The sequence below is a fragment of the Dermacentor silvarum genome, chromosome 8 (assembly GCF_013339745.2).
Source record: "Dermacentor silvarum isolate Dsil-2018 chromosome 8, BIME_Dsil_1.4, whole genome shotgun sequence".
Lineage (NCBI taxonomy): Eukaryota > Metazoa > Arthropoda > Arachnida > Ixodida > Ixodidae > Dermacentor > Dermacentor silvarum.
This window is the reverse complement of record NC_051161.1, coordinates 10,559,309-10,582,746: the sequence shown is the minus strand read 5'-3', so window position 1 is coordinate 10,582,746 and position 23,438 is coordinate 10,559,309. Positions and strand designations below refer to the sequence as shown.

General features: G+C 46.3%; 1 protein-coding gene across 7 annotated transcripts in view; it reads right to left on the bottom strand.

Annotated features, from left to right (window-relative positions):
* LOC119460615 (MFS-type transporter SLC18B1) overlaps nucleotides 1-23,438 on the bottom strand; it is a 138,972-nt gene that overhangs the window by 11,052 nt on the left and 104,482 nt on the right. For all 7 annotated transcript variants that reach the window (XM_049673097.1, XM_049673096.1, XM_037723388.2 and 4 more), the window contains 8 exons: nucleotides 17,964-18,032; nucleotides 15,788-15,887; nucleotides 11,219-11,373; nucleotides 5,696-5,794; nucleotides 4,193-4,281; nucleotides 3,317-3,412; nucleotides 3,034-3,108; nucleotides 2,860-2,953 (listed from right to left, as the gene is read on the bottom strand). In XM_049673097.1, coding sequence (XP_049529054.1) covers nucleotides 2,860-2,953; nucleotides 3,034-3,108; nucleotides 3,317-3,412; nucleotides 4,193-4,281; nucleotides 5,696-5,794; nucleotides 11,219-11,373; nucleotides 15,788-15,887; nucleotides 17,964-18,032 — 777 coding nt within the window. The remainder of the gene's footprint in view (nucleotides 1-2,859; nucleotides 2,954-3,033; nucleotides 3,109-3,316; nucleotides 3,413-4,192; nucleotides 4,282-5,695; nucleotides 5,795-11,218; nucleotides 11,374-15,787; nucleotides 15,888-17,963; nucleotides 18,033-23,438) is intronic.

The window sequence follows — 23,438 nt, the reverse complement described above, 5'->3', positions numbered from 1 at the left end:
GGCGAGGAAATACATGGGCGTCCCAGTTACTTTTGAGCTCCAGTGCATAAAATGACATTTTCATAAAGCGTAAGTGGAACAGTAATGTAGAAAGTTGGGCTAGTTGGTGATTAGTCATCATACCGTATTGGTGAAGCAGCGCACTGACAAGGACAAAGTGGAGAGACACAAGAATACACGACACTCGCTGCACTCGCAACTATTTTATTTCAGAACGGACACTTCATCTTTATATACCCGCGCAGCCTGAGACGTCAAAGATGTCCAAGGCAAGATTAACAGCTCTTTTAAATAAACATATACCCGCGCACCCTCGGGCGTCAAAGATAGGCAACATATCTTACACGCTGTGCAATCCTATCCTAATCGTTGTACACCCAACACATTCATTTTTACAAACTTATTCTAGTGACTTTCCAAAAAAGGCGACCTCACTATGGCTCAGAAGAACAGATGGTTGACTTATACAACCGTCTTTTCTCGTATAAATGTGAAAGGTTTCTACTAAATGTGAAAGTTGATCTACAAAGCACCGATGTTGTGTATTGTGTACAGCATGGGTGCTCACCGCTTTACGATTACACTACAATTCTTTCGCACCATAAGGATCAGCTGTCCAAGGAATTAGTGGAAACCTTTAACATTTACAAGAGAAAAGAGGGTTGTATAAGTCAACAATCTGTTTTTCTGAGCCATGGTGAGGTCGCCTTTTTGGAAAGTCACTAGAATATTTCTAAAAATCGATGCGTTAGGGGTACAACGATTAGTATAGGATTGCACAGCGTGTAAGATATGTTTGCTATCTTTGACGCCCGAGGGTGGGCGGGTATATGTTTTTTAAAAGTGCTTTTAATCTTGATTTGCACTTCTTTGGCGTCTGAGGCTGTGCGGGTATATAAAGATGAAGTGTCCGTTCTGAAATAAAATAGTTGCGAGTGCAGCGAGTGTCGTGTATTCTTGCGTCTCTCCCCTTTGTCCTGGTCAGCGCGCTGCTTCACCAATACGGTATGATGAGTAAGTGGAACAACAGTGCATTTTTATTTCGTCTGACTGCGCATATCTCTAAACAAATGATTGAGGACCTTAACCGAGAAAGTGTAAGAGTGGGGTTGAAGATTAACACCCAGAAGACAAAGGTAATGTTCAATTGCCTGGCAAGGGAACAAGAATTCAATGATCGCCAGTCAGCCTCTAGAGTCTGTAAATGAGTACGTTTATCTAGGTCAATTAATCATAGGGAACCCTGATCATTAGAAGAAAATTTACAGAAGAGTCAAATTGGGTTGGAGGGCACACGGCAGGCTGTGCCAGAACTTGACTGGGAGCTTACCACTGTCGTTGAAAAGATAAGTGTACAATCATCGCATTCTACCGTAACTAACATATGAGGCAGAAACTTGGAGGTTAACGAAGAAGCCCGAGAACAAGTTAAGTACCGCACAAAGAGCGACGGAACGAAAAATGTTATGCCTAACAATTAGAGACAGGAAGAGAGCGGTGTGGATCAGAGAACGAACGTGGATAGCCGATATTCTAATGGACATTAAGAGAAAAAAAATGGAGCTGGGCAGGCTATGTATTGCGTAGGATGGATAACCTGCGGATCATTAGAGTTACAGAATGCGTGCAAAGAGAAGGGAAGCGCAGTCGAGGATGGCAGAAAACTAGGTGAGGTGATGAAGTTAGGAAATTTGCAGGCGCAAGGTCGGAATCTGCTAGCGCAGGCCAGGGGTGATAGGAGGTCGCAGGGTAGAGGCCTTCGTCCCGCAGTTGACATAAAGATAGGCTGATGATGATCTCGAAACCGGTGCCATTCTTAGTATGCGCTCCAAGTGGATATGCTTTGTAGATTCACTAGCTACAATGAGCAAATTACTATATATACCGCAAATTAATTAAGTCAGAAGGATAATTAGCGATTGTTGTTAATTAGTTGGTTATATATTTCAATTTTTCGGGCGAGTAATGTCCGCCTCTTCGAGTGGACCAGCTCAAGCACTAGAATTGTGCTACCTGCCACAGGCGATCTTTTAAAAATTGTTTACCGTCTTAACAGAAACACCTGTTATACCGGGTGTTCAAAATTTAGCTTTACGGATTTAAAAAAAATTACCTGGGGCAGGTAGCATAATTCTTATCGTTGAGCTGGGTTATTCGAAGAGGCGGACATTAGTAGCTCGAGACATCGAAACACATATTAAGCTAATTAACAGAACTTCACTAATTCACTTCTTAGTTAAATACTTAACGACAGATATTGCAATTTACGAATTGTAGTGGGTGAGTTGGCAAGGACGCATCCACTTTAAATGAATTTCCAGGATGACACCAGTTTTGAGATATTATTTCTCAAAGTGTGGGACAAAATACATGGGCGTTCCAGTTACTTTTGCGCTTCAATGTGTAAAACAGCATTTTGGTAAAAAAGTGGAACAACGGTGCATTTTTACGGCGAGTTTGATGGTGCATATCTGCAAACTGGTGTCGTTATGGAAGTTCATTCCAAGTGGAAACGCCTGAAAAGCTCACCGGCGTAAATTTCAATATGTGTCGTAATGCAATCAACTAAGAAGTTATTTAGTGAATTTTTGGTAATTAGTCTAATATGTGTTTCGATTTCTCGTGCTACGGATGTCCGCCTTATCGAATAAACCAGCTCAATGATAGGAATTATGCTACCTGCCACAGGCGATTTCTGAAATTCCGTACCACTTAAAAATGAACACCCTGTATAGTAGGCCCAGTCAGGAGACAGTCTCATTTTGCCTCTTCTTGAGCATTTGCTAAAACATGTGAATAAAAAAATAAAGCGCCACTGCTATTTATTCAAAGTTAGTTGAAGCTGGCGGCCTTACTTACCCATGCTCCTAGGAAGCAACTCAGAGAGAGGCAAGCTTTCTCGTAACCAAACGTGTCATAAATGTATCCGGCAACAGGTGGTGTAACAATGGCTCTGCGCAGGAAGAGAAAGGCCGAAGATGAATTAGCGTCGCGCACACTGAGAAGCGTACGTTGCAGCGCTTCGCCACCCACCCGATGACTAGGAAGGAGAATACACAGCTGGACACAAAGCTATTGGTGCGGAAGTTGTTTGGGTATCCGCGGTGCCTGGAAATGTATACGATAATCGGGGCTTAATTATTTCCAACAACAACAACAACAACAACAACAACAACAACAACAACAACAACAACAACAACAACAACAACAACAACAACAACAACAACAACAACAACAACAACAACAACAACAACAACAACAACAACAAGTTGCTGTTTGTGCTTTACATTTGGACTAGTTCAGGAAATGTACTTACATAACGTGGCTGAGGACGTGGCTGTAAGCACAGATGAACAATAAGGATGTCCCTATGCCAACAAGGATTTGGCATGCGTACACATTCCAAAGCTCTCTGGAATATGCACATGAAGAGAGAAACAAGATTGTTGTCTTACATTGCATTTACAATTTTTATTGTAACATCATGACCTCGGTTGGTTCTTGCTGCACGCATGCTCGTGGACACACAGAGGAAAATGCCGATGGCCGGATATTTATTGGCGTGACAGGTTTTTCTTCTAGCGTATTATACCAAGTGCATGTGTTCATGTGTGTCCGCATATCTTCCTAGGTTTTGTATGTTAGCCCCGACTTGTGTGCAAATAATTACTCACCAAAGACTTTTCAGAGTGTTCTTTGTTTATGCGATACTCCTGAGACAGGTGTTCACGGTGAAGATATAGAAAACGAGAAGGCAGAGAACAAAACTGACTCCAAAATGTGCCTAGGCAAAATTAGTTTTTTCGCGTGCCTGTTCATACAGAACGAAGAATGTCACTATAAGAAACATGCAGTTTTAGCAAGCAAAATAATTTCACTGAGTGATTATGTATTTTCTTTAATCTGTGCCAAATACAAATGCATAGAAGAAAGGATGCTATGACGAATTACTGTTGCAAAATTATTGTAAGCCGGCGCCTAACTTTACCAAAATCGTTACCAAAAAGGTTGCTTTATCAGAGTTAGTACGTAGTACACATGCGGTCGAGAATTATAACACAAACGCCAAGCAACAAGTGCAAACAGCCTGCACCCTGTAATGCGCGTTGTTTGCCATCCGTTTAGATATAACGTAACGCGGAATTTCGAGCGGCACAAGGAAGGAAAGTTTAAAAATAGAAAAAACAGGCACCTTTCTGTGGAAATGAATGGCAGTGGCGCCATGACAAGAAATCCAACGGTGCAGATGCACTGACCTAGCACCATGCACCAAGCGTCACACTGCAACAGAAAGAGGAACTCTTGGACCGGGTTTTCACTGCTAACGACGTAAAATACTACTTCGTGGATGAACTGTTTTGATAGCTATTCTCGCTGCAGCTGTTTTAATCACAATATTTTATGATGTGCCTGCGACGGTACATTGCTTCTAAGTTATGGGTTCCGTACTTTGTAACTAGCGGCGCTAAGAAGATATTCTACCATGAAGATATTCCAACCTGTTTCTATTACATTTCCTTCGTTAGCTCTCCACAATTGGTCAAACATTTTGGGGGCCACACCCACTTCGCCTATCTGTAACTCCCAATCTCAAGATGACGTGCACACTGATTATGCATAATTAGGCTGAACAAAAGAAAATAATTTCTTTCGCATTCTACGCCTTTGTCACCGTTAGCCGTCCACGATTGGTAAAAAATGTTTCGGGCCCCGCCTAGTTCACCTGTCTGTCACGTGACCTCACAGAACCATAGAAACTCACCTCTTCCAAGTTAAGTATGCACACTTAAGATGCATTTCATGCCGAACAAAACTGGGCCCGAATTCACAAAAACTTCGTACGCAAGAAGTTTTCGTAAGAAACAATTTTAGCCAATGCGGATGCCAGACATATCATTAGCGAAGACGGCCAGCCAATGGCAAAACGAACTTACGAAAGAAAAGCTTTGTGAATCTGGCCCCTGAACTTTTTTTTTTTTTTTTTTTGCTATAGCCGGACACTCGGGAGGCCCCGTTCCATCAACGTGTACTCGGAGTTGCCGGCGAGGATTGATTTCGTTACGTATCATTAATGTTTTGCGTGGTAGTAAAACGTTGCCGAGCCCATTCGACATGTATACGGCATCGCTCTGCCAAATATTCTTCAGTGAGTATCCGTTTTGGCGGCTTTTCTAACGTCCCGTTGCACGCTGCCGCAATTGTCGACGAGCCAGCGCGATCTACGCGAGGGGAAGGGGACCAATCGGAGACGCCGGTACGACTCTTCTCGCCCAGTTATCTACTTTCACTGCGCAAGCTGGGCCTTATCGAACCTCTCTCCTCTTCTGCGCGCTCCTCGCCTATCATCAGCCAATTGTACAAGGAAGAGCTGTCGCGGTAGGAAATGGTATTCGCTTTGAAACCAAAGAAAAGTGATTAGGCTGTTGAAACAACATTGCGTGCCCTCGCGCGTGCTTGCGTCGGCGGTTTCGTAAATTTGACGTCAGGAGAGTGGAACAAAGTCAGAATGAAATGACTTTATGGTATAGCACCAAGGTTTCCCAACACTTCCATGATAATTAAATAAATCAATGAACTCTATACATTCAAGTTCAAGACGAAGAAAGCAAACGAAATGTAGGAGCGCTTCAGTTCTTTAGACACGAGGAATATAAATCATTGTCAAAAAGATTTATTTAAAGAAGATATAAGCTACCTTAAAATGGGAAAGGACTCCAGCGACGATGCACCCACAGGCGTAGCAGGCATACTGAACTGTGTAAACAATACCGGTCTCAGACGAGCTTAGGTCAAACTGAAAAAAAAAGCAGTAAAAACAGGTTTTCGCTAATTTGAAGACCGCTTCTGGCTTGAGATCATCACCTGCAATTAAATGTCACAAACTTATCAGTGGTGGCAATGCGACTACAATTACTCGAATCTGCTACATTCCGTTAAAGCTGCTACATACATGCTACAAATGAACGAGATGAGGGGATACAGACGGGCTAAATTTTTTTTTGTTATTCACGAGCATATAAAGGTAATAGGCAGTGAAGCCAAGGAAAGCGTAGGGGTATTTAGTTGTGCTTGAAATACAAATGAAGAAAATAATGAGGAAAACGAAAAATGAAAGTGCAAGAAAAGATAACATCGCGTCGGGGGGAGACGAACCCACAACCTCCGCATTATGCGTGCGTTGCACTACCAATTGTGCTACGGCGACAGCCATCAATCCATCCACTATCTTGGGTATTTATGTGTTCTATAGATCTAGCCCTGAGAGTGTTAGCCAGCGCCACTCAAGACCATGGCGGGCAGATGTGGAAAATACTTTTTTGCCCGATGGCGTCACGTAACACGAGTCGCCATCCGAGCAGGAAACTGCATTTGGAGCAGATAAACTTCTCCAAAGCTGCTTCAGGACGAGGCACGCTGCGCTATCTCGAAGGCCACGGCGAAGATGAGTTGTGGTAAACGCCAAGCGACGGTTGCCACCGCGTAATGCTATGGCGCCTAAAGTCCCTAATGGCGCCTCAATACCAGCGCCGCCTCCCGCCGAAACGCGGTGTCGAGGTACCTTAAATCTTATGATAGATCCCACTACCTAATGCAAAGTGTGCCGTCGCATTTCCTGCCATTCATGAAGCTCAACGAGCTAAAGGGTCACTGCTAGTTCAATCTAGTGCGCCCTCAGCGCATGTTCGCAGTCCGCCATTAGGAAACTCTATGCGCCACATTCGCTGGTTAATTGCGCGTAGTTTAGGGTGAAAGTTCTCTCGGGCCTAGTAGTGCGCGCTAGGCCCATTCCTCGTCATTGCTGTGTCCCGCATTCATGTCTCATACCGGCGGCGTGGCTTTAGTGGGAGAGGTGTTCCTCAACCAACGATGCGCACTGTGCGTGTTCAGCACGGCGGCTGTGTCGTGGCACTCAGCAAACTGGAACTTACCCTTAGTAACGTATGCTGTCGGGCTACTTGGTCATCATCATCATCATCATCATCATCAGCCTATATATATATATCCACTGCAGGACGAAGGCCCTGTAAACTCCAAGTCTTGCACTAGCTGATTCCAGCTTGCGCCTGCAAATTTCCTAACTTCATCACCACACCTAGTTTTCTGCTGTCCTCTACTGTGCTTCCCTTCTCTTTGTATCCATTCTGTAACACTAATGGTCCACTGGTTATCCATCCTACGCATTACATGGCCTGCCCAGCTCCATTTTTCCGTTTAATGTCAACTAGAATATCGGTTATCCCCGCTTGTTCTCTGATCCACACCGCTCTCTTCCTGTCTCTTAACGTTAGGCCTAACATTTTCGGTCCATAGCTCTTTGTGTGGTCCTTAACTTGGTCTCGAGCTTCTTTGTCAACCTCCAAGTTTCTGCCTCATATGTCAGTACCGGTAGAATGCAATGATTGTACACTTTTCTTTTCAACGACAAAGGTAAGCTCCCAGTCAGGATTTGGCAATGCCTGCCGTATGCACTCTAACCCAATTTTATTCTTCTGTAAATTTCCTTCTTATGATCAGGGTCCCCTGTGATTAATCGACCTAGATAAACGTACTCATTTACAGACTCTAGAGGCTGACTCGCGATCCTGAATTGTTGTTTCATTGCCAGGCAATTGAACATTATCTTTGTCTTCTGCATGTTAATCTTCAACCACACTCTTCAAACCCACGCTTACACTTTCTCGGTTCAGGCCCTCAATCATTAGCTGTAATTCGTACCCATTGTTGCTGAATAGGACAATGTCATCTGCAAACCGAAGGTTGTTGAGATATTCGCCGTTGATCCTCACTCTTAAGCCTTCCCAGTCTAAGAGTTAAGTAATTCTTCTAAGCATGCAGTGAATAGCATTGGAGAAATTGTGTCTCCTTGCCTGACCCCTTTCTTGATAGGTAACTTTTTACTTTTCTTGTGGGGAACCAAGGTAGCTGTGGAATCCTTGTAGATGTTTGCTAAGATATTCACGTATGCCTCCTGTACTTCTTGATTTCACAGTGCCTCTATGACAGGTGGTATCTCTACTAAATCAAATGCTTTTTCATAATCTATGAAATCCATATAGAGAGGTTGATCGTACTCCGCAGATTTCTCTATTACCTGGTTGATGACATGGATATTATCCATCGTAGAATATACCTTGCTGAAGCCAGCCTGTTCTGTTAGTTGGCTGAAGTCAAGTGTTGCCATTATTCTATTCGAAATTATCTTGGTGAATATTTTATACAATACTGCAGAAAGCAAGCTAATGGGTCTATAATTCTTCAATTCTTTAACGTCTCCTTTCTAATGGATGAGTATATTGTTGGCGTTCTTCCAGCTCTCTGGTACACTTGAAGTCGGGAGGCATTGCGTATAAAGGGCCGCAAGCTTTTCAAGCATGGTATCTCCTCCACCTTTGATTAAATCGACTGTTATTGTATTTTCTCCAGCAGCTTTTCTCCTGGTCATGTCTTTCAAGGCCCTTCTAACTTCATCGCTAGTTATAGAAGGGGCCTCTGTATCCTGTTCATCACTACTTCGAATGAAAGTAGCTTGGCTGCTCTGGGAACTGTACAGGCCAGTATAGAATTCTTCCGCTGCTTTTACTGTGTCATCTAAATTGATGATGATATCAGACTGCTTATCTTTGAGTGCATACATTTTGCCTTGTCCTATGCCAAGTTTTCTTCTGACTGATTTCATGCAGCGTCCATATTTTACCGCTTCCTCAATCTTTTCCATGTTATAATTTTGGATATCCCCTACTTTCTTCTTGATCAGTTTCGAAAGTTCAGCGAATTCTATCTGATCTTTTGAGTTTGGCACTTTCATGTTTTGCCGTTTCTTTATTAGGTCCTTTGTTACTTGGGAGAGCTTACCTACTGGTTGCCTTGGTGCCTTACCTCCCACTTCAATTGTTGCTTCAATTGTTGCGTAACTAGGCTGAGATCAGCCTAGTTACGGTTTCATTCATTACCTCTATGTTGTATTCATCTTTCTATTCTTAAGCTGTATATTTGTTTGAGAGGACCCGCCTGAATTGGTCAGCTTTTAACCTTACTGCGTCTAGGTTAGCCTGTTTCTTGTTGACTAATTTTATTCTTTCTCTCTTCAAATCGAGAGAAATGTTAGGCCTCACTAACCTATGGTCACTGCATTTTATCCTACCTAACACTTCTACATCATGCACTATGCTGGGATCGGCAGAGAGTATTAAATGTATTTCATTCCTTGTCTCTCCGTTAGGGCTTTTCCAGGTCCACTTCCTGTTGCTGCGCTTCCTGAATAAAGTATTCATTATTCTGGGCCTATTCCTTTCCGCGAGTTCTACCAACATCTTTCCCCTGGTGTTCCCGGAATCGATGCCGTATTTGCCAATTGCTTGCTCACCAGCCTGCTTTTTCTCCACTTTTGCATTGAAGTCGCCCATTACTACAGTATACTGAATTTGCACCTTCCTCATTGTTAATTCAACACCTTCATAAAACTGTTCTATTTCTTCATCATTGTGACTGGAGGTTGGGGCGTAGGCTTGTACTACCTTCATTCTATACCTCCTATTAAGCTGTATTACGACGACTGCTACCCTTTCATTAATGCTGTAGAATTCATCGGGCTAGTCGCTACATGACTAGAAACGGTTTTAGGAGCAAAAAATTAGAAACCGACGACAGAATAAGTGCGCCTGTCCGTGTCTTTTATTCTGTCATCTGTGTCGAATTTTTTGCGCCTAAAACCATTTCTTGAAACTTACCCATTGCATGGTGTTAGCTGCTTTGCTGTGTCTCGTGTACCTATGTGCGCTCGTAACGCAGCGCACTTGTAGCTCGGTCATTTTATTAGCTAGACGACTTTAAGTCTAAAATAAATATCTCCAATGGCCATCCTGCATACCACGTGACTGTATTGCCGTGTGTGTTTTTTCTGCCTTTGTGTGACTTCTTTTACCGCTGGGTACGCGAGGTATTTCCATTTTAGAGCGCGCAGGTTGACTCATTGTGGCTGCGTGATATAGCTGCAATTTGTTCGTGAGTCGCCGTGTATGTGGATTATCTTCTCGAGAATATTTGTTATGATATGCGCCGGTACTCTGGAACAGTTTTCGATACATAGGAATGGTGTCCTGCCAATAACCATTCATAATCATCGTATTGTTTATTGCTACAAAACCTGCTCCAATTCGTCATTTTTCCTGCTACAAAACCTACTCCAAAACGCTCTTGGCCATTCCCACCACCTGAAATTGCAACAACACAACCACGAATCCTTATTCGTGAATTAAGTTGCAACTACGGATCCTCACTACTAGAGGACAAACTGTACGCGCTGAAAAAAAAATACATTCATGTAATTCTTTCACGAGAATCGTACAACTTAAAAATGTTCATCGTGCTAAATCTGTGCACGATATCTCACACGGAGATTATGATATCGTGGTCAGCTTTTGTCGTTTGTGCAAAAGCAATTCGCTCACACCTTATGGCAGTTTTTAAAGTGCATTTGCTTGAGGGACCAGCCTGTATAATCGTGCTCTGCATTTTCCTGTGCTTGCGCAGTGTACACTATCTCCCTTTTTCCATAACATTTTTTCTTAAACCCGCCCCCCGTTCACCCCTTGTAGGGTAGCAGACCAGACATTAGCTGAAGCAATACCCCTTTCCTCTTCTTTCTTTCTTTCTCGCTAGGTTTTAACCTCAGGTGAGCCATTTCAGTCAGCGTTATCGGGGAGGGTCTGCGGGTTGCGTATATTTAAAATGTAACGCATCACTACTTGTTGAACAAGTTGGCTCATACCGGTTAGGATGTAATAGGACCGGAAACAATATGAAGTAGCAATTTGACAAGAAAGAGTGTCACTCGCTCTTAGTGGCGAGTGGCAATCTTTCCTGTTCTTTCCTTATTTCATGTTGCTCCGCGTTGTATTGCACCGTAACAAAGTGTTTGAAATGAGCAGGTAATTAAATATTCCAAGGCATTGCGGAGTGTCCCTCTAATTATTGTGACCTTGCCAGTGCTTTTGTGGTCAGTTTAAAAATATAATGTCCTTATACCCTTCATGTGAAGTCCCCGATAACCCGCCCCCCGTTCACCCCCTTGTAGGGTAGCAGACCAGACATTAGCTGAGGAATTCCCCTTTTCTTGAGGTATTAATAAATAAATAAATAAATAAATAAATAAATAAATAAATAAATAAATAAATAAATAAATAAATAAATAAAAATTAGAACGGAAGCGCATCAGTACCTTTGTGAGGCTCGGCTCCAATGTGGGCTCGTTAAACCCGAGAATAATCCACACCATGGTGAGCGTGACCATATCGGAGAAGAAAACGGGATCGGCGATCAGCCACAAGTAATTGATGTTTGCTTCCTCTTCGCTCAGGGCCTGTTGTTTGTTCTCTGAATAAAAGAATTACATGAAGTTACTCGCCTAGCGGGGAAGTCGCCTGCTAATGTCATGCCTTTGTTTAAACAGACAGAGTCGATGAATACATAAATGACGCATGTCACGTGTCTGTTCCTCAATATATGCCAATTCAGTCGAACCAGAAAACCAGGTGCCATTGCCTTCTAAATCTCGTGTGATGGCATTAGGATCAACTAGGGGGACCCATCGCGTAGCTCAGGGGCTATGGTGTTTGGCCACTCATGTCGAGATCATGTGTTATGTCCCGGCCGCGCCGGCCACATTTCGATGGCGGTGAAATTCAGAAACTCTTCAGTATTTAGATTCAGAATGCCCGTTAAACAATTCAGAGCCCTTCCACTACTGTGAAGATGGAAGTCAGCGAAGCTGTGACTATGGTGAGTCTGCTGTAGTGAATATTGCCCCCACGATGAGAATGGGCGTATTGTCGTTAGGCATCACCCAACCGAACATGTCTATCATGAACGTTCCGGTTGAGAAACTCGCGTTGAAACCTGGCTGTCGCACCGGAAAAGTTGACGCTATCGTTGTCGAGGCGTGCACCACCATAGTCGGGTTCCTAGAGGGCAAGACGACGCTGACGTTGGCCTCAACATCGCGCTCCCTCAACTCGGGGTCCGCGGCTCTTCGCTGACATTTCGCCGGGGCTTCGGAAGCCCTCACGATAAAATCGGCACGTCAACGACGATCCCTTTTCCGAGCGCGTTCGCGGCAGCGTTGCTCAAACGCGTTAGGACACGTTGTCAGTTGCTCATGAATGGCTCATACCGCCGTAAACGCGGCCTCCCCATTACGAGGACAGAAGTCAAATTCTACGCTGGAATGATTAGCGGCAACGCAGCCAACTGTAGAAGAAGACGACGCTGACGAACGCGGGAACATTGGCTTGAAAGCTACCTTGAAAATCCTCAGTACTTGCTCAAGGTAATTTTTAAGTATAGTCTGCATATCTATTAACCAATTTGGTAATTAAATGTTATTTTTGATGAGATTCGTATGATTAACTTTATAATTACCTCATATTCTTTGAGCACGCGCTCGCGCTTGGCACGGCATCTGACGGCACGAGACCAAAGCGATGGGCGTCAACGTGCCAGCTGCGGAAGAAGACGAAGCTCGAGCGAATGCTGATGATGATATCTTTTCTACACGCGGACATGTTCCTGGGGGAACTAGGCCTTAGTAGCTTCGCTCTTAAAAAAATATGGACGCATAATTGCTTGCTTCGCTGCAAATGACGTCGAAGGACGATAGTCTTCTGCCGCCCCTGGTCAACACTACCTTGCCCTGATAAGTAGCACCCTGTTGTGAGCAGAGGAAGAAGAAGCGCACTATAACCAAGCGCACATGCCAGGGAAACGGGATTCATTAAAGTAGTCGCACCGAACAAACGTAACTGGCAGACGCGCAGTCGTTGCGTTCCTTCCATTATGGTTCCGTGAAACCCAGGAAGGAGGCTGCCGTCCGCACAACCGACCATGGACCGACTACGCCGTCAGCGCGACGCCATTCGAAGCGCCGCTACCCGGGTCATCGCCGCCGCAACTGAAGCCTTGCAAGAAACCGAACGACGCATACCGTCTTGCAAGGGCTCCTGAACGAGCTTGCTGACAAAGACTATGGCCTCGCTGAAATCAACGCCAGAATCGAAGAGCTCATGATTGATGATGACGAATACGAATCGGAATTCACTAAGTCCCTCGAATACCACGAGATGATTCGTCACGCCATCAGCAGGGTTCGTTTTCGCCTTCATTCCCGATCACTACCGACTGCCGCCAACCCTTTTCCAAGACCGCAGACAGTGCATCCAGTCTGTACAACCGGTGAGCAAGCGAACGTCAGCGCAAACGCCAGACCACCGACATTGTGTATACAGCAACCGAAGCTCCCAACAGAGGGGAGGGTACAGCGCCAGCTCATCCTGAACAACGAGAAGGCGAGCGCCTACACGAGCCCTCAGATCACGACCAGAACCGACAAGTTCGATCTGCCCTAAAAAGAAACGCAGCCCGAAAAGCTGCCCAAAACTGAAACGTGGAGCCGTTGAGCTTCGACAAAGTAGATCAAATACAAAACATCGAACCGAATCGCCATCGCTTTTGCTCCTCGCACGACCGCCACCGCAGCGTGGAGACCGACCACCACAGCAAAGCAGTGTTCGAAACCGTAGCCCCGAGACCAGCATATGCACAGCGTCAACGACCCGATCCTACGTGACAGCACCGTGACAGCGTCGACGTCTTCCACCAGAGGGCTCACATTCATCGACCGACCGCGCTATTTCCTGCCAACTACACAGCAGAGTCCACCAGATATGCCTGACGACTACAAGCTTGACAACATCCAAAAACGACGAAACGTGTGCAACTCCACCGGTACTGTCGTGACCTACCTTATACCACCGCGCCGATATACCAACGGACACCATCGTGGCACCTACATCAAGAACGAGATGGTCATGGACAACCTGCTCTTCATATGCAGGTCCAAGAAGACAATGAAAGAAACTCCTCCGTCACGTGAAATCTGGGCTTCTGTTCCAGCCTGGTGGGACGCGAGCAGCAACCGCCGCCGCCGGGTGTTGACCCGGGTGCTACTACGCGAGTGGCAATGAGGTGAGCCAATTCAACAGTCGCCAGCTGGAGAACTTCGCGAACAAGAACGGTGCAACTTCGAAGAAGTTTAAAAGACGACGTGACGCCCCTGTCATCATCAATCATCTCGTCCGTTTCTCGCGGGTGGCAGTGTGTTGTGAACAGAGGAAGAAGAAGCGCACTATAACCACGCGCATGGGCCAGGGAACCGGGTCGCACTCCGGTGGCACGAGAAAAAATTCTGGTCCTACTTTTGCCCACTTTCACGGTTTTCCTAATAATGCGACCGAAATTAAGCAATATTTAGAATACTGGGCCTACTTTTGCCCACTTTCGCGGTGCCCGCGAAAGTGGGCAAAAGTAGGACCAGTATTCTAAATATTGCTTAATTTTGGTCGCATTATTAGGAAAACTGTTGGAACCTTTTATTACTGTTGACTTAAAGCCAGCTACAGAGCTGCGGCTTCAGTCGGCTTGTTTTTAACGCGTAGCGTCTCTTCGACACCATTTATAACGCGCTGATTTTTCGTTTACTAACGTAAAAACCAGTCCAATGTGTATTAATTAAATGAACGCTGCGGATCACGATTATGTATATATTTTGCCTCAAGTAGGCCTGAGGTTTCCTTCGCATTGTATAATGTTGACGTGTGTACCACCATTGCTATAGTAGCTTGGTTGGTTTTGGCCGGGCGGTTGAGTCAAGTGACAGATAACAGATTAAGTTTTTCGCGTTTAGGTAGCCCAAGAAAGACTATCGCTTAAAAAAAAAAAGACAGCTGAACCTCGAATCGTTACGTCGTGCCTCATAATCAGATCATGGTTTCATCAGATCAAGTAATAACCCAGAATATCATTTTTAAAATATAGAAACAACTAGGTCACTGCGCGGTTGGTTAGAAAAACCTACTTGCATAATTTGCCTTGCGTGACATTTTAGTCAAATGGGGATATGTTTATCCCTTCACCAGAGTGGCAGTTTGGACACGTTGGTAATTCATAAGAACGTTAAAAAGCACGAACTGGACACACAGGACGAGAACACAGGACGAGCTGGTGTCATCTGAGAATTCATTTCAAGTGGATCCACCTTGCGAACTTCCAGGCTAGAATTTGCAAATTGCAATATGGGCCATAAGGTAATTAGTTAAAAACCTAATTAGTACATGTTTGTTAATTAGTCGATTGCGCATTTCCATTTTTTGTGCAAATAATGCCCGCCTCTTCGATCAGACCAGCAGACAAGCATCTTACCTATAGATGACGCCACCATACTAGCGGAGGCTCGAGTCGTCTCACCCTGCGTTTGGTTTAGGGTATTTTCCGCGGCCCGATAGCAAGCGCTTGCGTGGCTCAGTGGTAGAGTGTCCGGCTCCCACGCAGCGGGCGCGGCTTCGATCCCGGCGCGAATCGGGTACTTCTTTCGCGTTTCTGGCGATAGCAGTTACGCGGCGGACGCCGGCGGTGGCATCATCGAGACCCGAAACGGTTATTGGAATGATCGCATAAAAGCTTACGCTGTAAAAAAAAAAATACGAGTGATAACAACCGTGTGTCTCGCAAGACAGACGCAGCAGAATGATGGCCGGAACAAGCAGAACACTTGTTGCATCGGTTATGTAGGCGCAACATAGCACGTCGGGAAAATTTCCCATGTCGGAGGCACGGTCATGCGACAGTAGCCGTGTCGAACTCGGACTGATGAGACGACTACGTTATTTCTTGCTTCTAAAACTCCACTGTGCAGCTCAAGACAATGACATAAAGTTTAGAAAAGAAACAAATTCACCACAATTTTTTTCAAGCTGGCGTCGCAGCTTCGCAATGACTGGAAAGGTAGCCACAGCAATGACGCCGAGGATGAAGAATGGGAGTGGATAAGCCCAAACCTGAGCAGAAAAAAAAAACACTTTACCATTAGTAATTGTGTATTAAAACTGAGAACAACATCACACGAATAACCTCGCTCATGTGTAAACTAGTAACAATTTCCTATTAGGACTGCCGGAATCTCTTAAAGTAAGTGTCATGCGAAATTTTGCAAGTGACTTTTCCGGCATATACGAATAACTACAGCTAAATGTTTGTTGATTTAAAGCTGCGAAAATTTGTTTTTATCGAGAGCATTAACGGAATTTATGTGAATTAGTTTACGGCAAGTAGAGATCCCGGCGGCGAGCTGCGTCGATTTTTCTGTCTCTCTCGAGACAAGCGAACACACGAGCAGAATGTTCAGTTCGTTTCTGGCTCCTTACCGCGCCCGCCGTACAAAGCTCCTTTTGCATGTACCCTGCAGAGCAGTTGGGGCTGAGCGAATTAGCTCTATCACACAGGCGGGCTGGCCTGACTGTCGTCTAGACATACCCGCCAGTGTTTAAGGGAACCCGGTGGGAAATCTTACACACGAGAAGCCTGATTCGAACAACTTTTTCCTGAGCTGAGTCGGCTTGTACTCTTCTTCCCTATCCCCTCTTTGAAAGAACAAAGGGGAAGAGAGTAATGACGTAGCTCACCCATTGGCGTCGGTCAGCAAAATGAACTCAAGTCGATACGACTCACTCACAAAATGTCTTTTAGCTCATGCCGAACTCGCAGAGATTTTACCAGTCACACGGAGATGGTCTCACTGAGCCTGAGGCCCACTCCCACTAAGACTCACGCAGACTTGAGGTAACTTTGACCCAGAGTCGGAATCACGTGCCGTGCGACTCATTCTAGCTCACTCGTACGTAGAGGCACACACATTTCTGCTCATTGGGGCTCACTCAGACTCAAGCTCACTCGTGACTGGCTCTGAGTTTGAGTGAGTCTGCTAGTCGACTGACGACTGATCTGGCCGCCCTCTGCCCATGACTGTAGCTGATCCTTCTCTGGCGTGGCGGCTGAATGGTTATTGAGGCTTTGAGGGCACAGAAAAGAGTTCATGCCTCTCTGTCTTATTGATTACTGAAACTACATATTAGGTAGACTGACAGAAAATACTGCGTGCCCAATCACCCTGACACGTACGAGTTTATCAGTCACATGGTACCACCAGCTACAGCAGTCGGAATTAAGCGCAATTTCATGGCTCATTGTCTACTCGTGTCAGTCGCTCTCATTCATTACATATATAACTAAAACCACTGAAACTCAATGTCCCTAGCTGTAATCAAGATACAGTGATGTGTACAGCAGATCCACACGCGTGTCAGTGTTGAACATTCTTATGTATGCTTGCTATGACAGAATCATGACAAAATCAAAGGGTCGCCTTTATTTAAAGTTTATACTGGCGATGCTATAGGCCCTTGTAGCACCCATCGTCAAAGCTGCGGTAAATTTTGTATTTCATTATAACATTTTGTTCTTCTAGTCGCTGCTAAATATACAGCCCATGAGGCTTACCGAAGTAGTGTATGCAATGCCCGAGGAGCTTGGCCTTATAGTTCAGTTTCGGTAGTGTGCTTGCTTAACATGCCATATTCTGCAATTCAATTAAACCCGATTATGTTCTTTTCTTTTTCATGCTATTGGTGCACCTCTCTGGGCCTTCAACGACAGAGCGGACAAGTTACAAAAGGCTGAACTGCCGCATAGACGGTCGCCTAACGTATTCAACTCTACCTTTCATAATAATCTATCAGAATAACATATTAAATCTCAAGGGCCCAGAAGCTCAGACGAGGGTGGAAGACAGTTAACGGATTGGCAAGTTTTAGAAAGCTTGTACAGTATAAGTTCTGGAGACGTAAAAGATGGATGATTCTAGACCTTTGGGAGCGAATTTTGTTTTGAAATGGACATAATATGGCTAGCTATGTTAAGCGGCACAACCGGCAATGCCGAAGTGTGTTACAGGGCCCCACTAACGCAGGATAAAATATTTAGATTGTGTTGATGCAGGACTTGGATTTGAACTGCTAGAAAGCGTGACTACCACATAATGAAACAGTTCTTATATAAACTTTTTTTTTCTTGCTTACGTCTATAAGGCATCCTCCCAAGTAGCTTCCTGCCATGTTTCCTGCACCCCATAGAAACTCCAAGAAACCCTGAAAAGAAAACGTGATGATAAATGTTCGTGTTCGTTCATTGTATCTCCTGATTTAGCTAGTATATAGTCCGAGACCGTGTCGAGCATTTTTCTAGGCGCAGCAGCTTTACCTGCACCATATCCTGCAGTTCCTTAAGCGCTCTTAAGCAAGCTGCATACTTCGTCAGCGCGAAGGACAGCACAAGTGCTGGGTGCCCTTAATCCAGTATTTGCAAGTCTCAAGGAAGCCCAAGGGCTCACCCGAAGCCATTCGCACAATGGCCCCTGGCCCTTGGGTCATCTGAGATGTCTTCAACGCACAACACCAGCTATGAGACTTCACTTTGGTGTCACGACACTTCGCTGCACACACAGCCTTCACTCTCTTCCCCTTTCTATTCTCCCTTTCCCTTACCCCCAGTGTAGGGCAGCAAGTCGGACGCTTGTCTGATTGACCTCCCTGCCTCCCCCCCCCCCCTCCCCCTGCTTGCTCCCTCGCTCTTAAGCGCAGCGAAAAGGTTACGTTGTCACATATCATATTGTCTACACAGAGCCTGCATTAACATACGTTGAAAACGTGCCATGGCCAGCCTTATATAAGCGAACATGCTTGAATCTGCCTCCTCCTGCGGCGAATGACTAGGGTAAGCGGATATATGCTGAAAAACTCTTGCCCCGATCATTACCCAAAAAGTAATATATATATATATATATATATATTGTGAGCATTATTCATACACTTCATATTCTCATCTGTACATACCCATCATCACCATTCTTGGTCTGGTGGTGGGGCTCTCCCTTGAGAGAATAAAGAAGAGAGTGACCGCCTAAACGTTGTCTCGCAAGTGGTGGAGTGTGCTGTCCGGTTGCTCGGTCCTCTCGCCCCCGGTCTCGCTTCAGCTTCACCTACGCTACATCCCTGGAGCTCCGCTCGGGTCGCCGCCTCTTCCAACTGCACTCGACCATGTCCCAAGACCAGCAGGCCAAATACCGCGACACCCACCTTGCCTGCTCCGGCGGCAACCCCTTCTTGGACAGTCACCACCCCTCAAAAGGATCCATCGGTGTTTGCTGGACTTTGCGGTGATGACGTTGAAGACTGGTTGGAGCAATACGAGCGCGTGAGTGATTTTAATCACTGGGAAGAATCTGCAAAACTGCGGCACGTCGTCTTCTATCTCACCGGCGTCGCAAAAACTTGGTTTTCCAACCATGCGCTCGATCTCGTAAACTGGAGCACATTTAAACTTCACCTACGACAGATTTTCGCGAACTCTTCTGTTCGCTCAGATATCGCCAAGAAGAAGCTTGCTGAGCGTGTTCAGCGCACTGGAGAGTCGTAATCGTACATAGAGGACGTCCTTGCCCTCTGCCGCCGCGTGAACAGCTCGATGGCGGAGAGTGACCGTGTACGCCACCTGCTCAAGGGTATTGCGACTGTGGCATTCAATGCTCTTGTCGTGCTGAACCCCACTACCGTCGCAGACATCATCAGTACGTGTCAGCGCCTGGATGAGCTTACTATGATCCGCTTATACCATGACACGTCTGATTTCAGGGCGTCCAACAATAACGAGCTACGTGCTCTGATTCGCTCCATAATCGGTGAGGAACTGCACGCCCAAGCTTCGTCGACCTCTCCGGAAGTTCATATGACACTTCCTGGTAGCGGCCTACGCCATATCGTGAAAGAAGAGATAGCTGCTGTGACGTGCCCGCTAACCCCGAACCCGCAACCCATCCCTACGCCAACTTATGTTCATGTTGCCTCCCTGGTGCCACCTTTGCAGCACCCACCACACCAGGCACCTGCGCCAACTTATGCTCAGGTTGCCTCCCTGGTGCCACCCTTGCAGCAGCCACCACAGAAGGCGCCTGCAATGCACGGGTCCCTGAATCCCATCACTGCGCGACCACCACCTCTTGAATCTTACAACACGTGGAGCCCACCTCGGCCTGTTTGCTACTACTGCGGCATCCGTGGCCACATTTCAAGGTTTTGCCGGTCAGCAAGATGAAAGGCGTGGCTATGACGGTCTTCAAAGGGATGAGTTTTCTGAGCCTGTACCACAACGTCGGCGTTCGTACTACAATTATTATCCTCGACGTTCCCCATCTCCGCAGGAATTCAACGCTGCCGGTTCATTGCGCTTCCCGCGTCGTCGCTCTCAATCACCGATGCGACGCTCCTTTTCCCCTCTTCGACCGGCTACTTCGTCCTCCGATATCCGCCCGGAAAACTAAATAGTGCAGCTTCAGGAGGGAAAGCTGCATCCTTTGGCCAACTTGAAACTCCTCCGGAGCGCCCGTCAAATGTACTTGTGGTGTTTGTTGAAGGTATACGGACTGAAGCCTTGGTTGACACGGGTGCATCGCTTTCGGTTATTAGTATACTGACTTGTGTTCTCGATTGCGAAAATTGAAGACACCATATAATGGCCCTCCCCTTCGTTGTGCTAATGCAGTTCTTGTTCAGCCCTCCGGTGTTTGCACTGCGCGTTTTCATTGATGGCATCCTTCACCTCATTCAGTTTGCCGTGCTATCTTGGTGTACCTACGCCATGATTTTGGGATGGGACTTTCTGTCCTCAGCGTCAGCTTTCATATCTTGCCGTCAGCGAACTATTCATATGACGGACACTGAATCTTCGTCCGCTGTCGATTCTCACAGCCTGCACTTCGTCACGTGTACTGACTCTTTCATTCCCCCGGGCAGTGAGCATGTTCTGACACTGACTTCCGACACGATTGTAAATGGTGATGTGTTTCTTGCACCGAGCGGTCACTGCATATCTGGTGGGCTTAGCATTGCTCCTAGCCTGATGCGGTTTCAAGACGGTAGAGCATTGATCGCTGTGCATAACCCTACTTCTTCGCCAGTAGTGCTCTCGCAGGGCACCGCTGTGACCTGCATTACTGACACCGAACCTCTTTCACTAGTACCCCTTCACACCGACTCAACAGCTTTGTCTACCACAACTGACGATCATGGTGCGTCGACTGCATTAACGGCCGCGATAAATCCCGATCTGACTGCTGCGCAGAAAAACGACCTTTTGGCCCTACTGAAGAAACACAGCGCCTTATTTGACGTTAACGCCAAGCTTCTGGGACGCACTTCCGTTGCTGTGCATCGCATCAAAACCGAAGGCACTTCGATTGTACGCTGTCGCCCATATCACGTGTCTTCCGCAGAACGAAAAATCATTGCGGATAACGTTCATGACATGCTTAAAAGAGACATCATTCGGCCATCGGCCAGTTCTTGGTCGTCTCCTGTTGTGTTGGTCCGCAAGAAAGACGGCGCTGTACGATTTTGCGTCGATTATCGAGCACTTAATAAGATCACGCGCTAAGACGTATATCCGATGCCAAGAATCGACGATGCCATTGACTCCCTCCAGGGCGCTGAATATTTCTGAAGTCTCGACCTTCGATCCGGGTACTGGCAAATACCCATGCACGAAGCGGACGAGGACAAGACAGCCTTTGCAACACCAGATGGACTTTACGAGTTCAACGTGATGCCCTTCGGTTTATGTAATGCCCCTGCAACATTTGAACGCATGATCGACACAGTTTTACGCGGCCTTAAGTGGAAGACCTGTCTGTGTTATTTAGATGACATCGTTATTTTTTCTACAACTTTTCGTCAGCACCTTGAGCGTTTGGACGACGTTTTAACATGCATTTCTAACGCTGGACTCCAACTCAACACAAAGAAATGTCATTTTGCCCAAAAGAACATCAAAGTGTTGGGCCACCTTATCAGTAAAGATGGCGTTCGACCAGATCCCGACAAGGTTGCTGCCGTGATTCACTTTCCTCGCCCTGAAAATCAAAAGCAGTTGAGAAGTTTCTTGGGCCTGGCTTCCTACTTCCGCCGCTTCATCAGTCATTTTGCTGCCATGGCGTCGCCGCTGCACAAGTTGCTAACGTCGGGCACTGCTCTCACTTGGACAGACGACTGCGAACTATCTTTCCAAGCCCTCAAGCAAGCCTTGACATCCGACCCCGTCCTGTGTCACTTTGATGAGAACGCACCAACTTGTTTGCACACCGACGCTAGTGGCCATGGGATTGGTGCTGTCCTTCTACAGCGTGATACCACTGCACGAGAGCGAGTTGTTGCTTATGCCAGTCGCACATTAACGGCTGCTGAACAGAACTACTCGATAACAGAACAGGAATGCCTCGCAGTAGTTTGGGCCATACAAAAATTTCGACCATATCTTTATGGACGCCACTTCACTGTCATAACCGACCATCACGCCTTATGCTGGTTGTCGTCACTGAAAAATTTGTCTGGACGCCTTGGTCGCTGGGTGGTCCGATTACAAGAGTACGATTTTGACGTTGTGTACAAGTCTGGGAAAAAACATCAAGATGCCGATGCCACTGCCCGCTTCCACTATTATCTTCTAGCACGTCTCTCCATTCCGCGCCACTTGATGAGACTATGTCTCCCCTTACGTTATTACCGCTAGCTGTTACTGACACGACATCTTCTAATCGCGGCAAGTTCACCTCGTGTCAACGTTCTCATCCCTACTGAAGCAGCATCATCGACCGGCTGTGCGGTACTATTTCTGCACCGAATGCCAGATTACGTCGACAACTGCGACTATTTAAGCTCGAGAATGATGTGCTGCACCGCTACATTTACAACACTGACGGAAACCACTTGGTACCCGTTCTTCCACGTTCGCTGCGCACACAAATCCTTCAAGCCTTTTACGACGACCCATCTGCTGGCCACTTGGGTTTCCACAAACGTACCACCGCGTTAGGAGCCGTTTCTTTTGGCCAGGCATGTCTATCTTTGTGGCCAAGTACGTCGCTTCTTGCGTTCAGTGTCAACGGCGGAAACGACCGACTTCACCTCCTGCTGGCCTTTTACAGCCCATCCCATGTCCCGAGACACCTTTTGCCATCGTTGGAATAGGCTTGGTCGGACCTCTGCCCATAACGCCAGCAGGTTATCGTTGGATCGTGACAGCTGTCGACCACTTCACACGGTACGCAGAGACGGCGCCTTTACGCTCTAGTTTGGCCTCAGACGTTGCCAACTTCTTTTTGGATGCCATTGTGCTGCGTCATGGTGCACCTCGTGTACTGTTGAGTGATCGCGGCAAGACTTTCATGTCAACAATGATCGAAGAAGTACTCAGAGCTTGTGGCACAGTTCATAAGACGACATCCGCGTACCACTCTCAAACAGATGGCTTAACAGAGCGATTTCACCGCACGTTAACAGATATGATGTCAATGTATATCGGGCCAAGCCACGACAACTGGGACAAACTTTTACCTTTTGTGACGTTGGCTCACAACACTGCTATCCAGCGAACTACAGGCTACTCACCCTTCTACCTCGTGTGTTCGGCGACATTCGCCATCGACGCCACTTTCTTAACTGCCC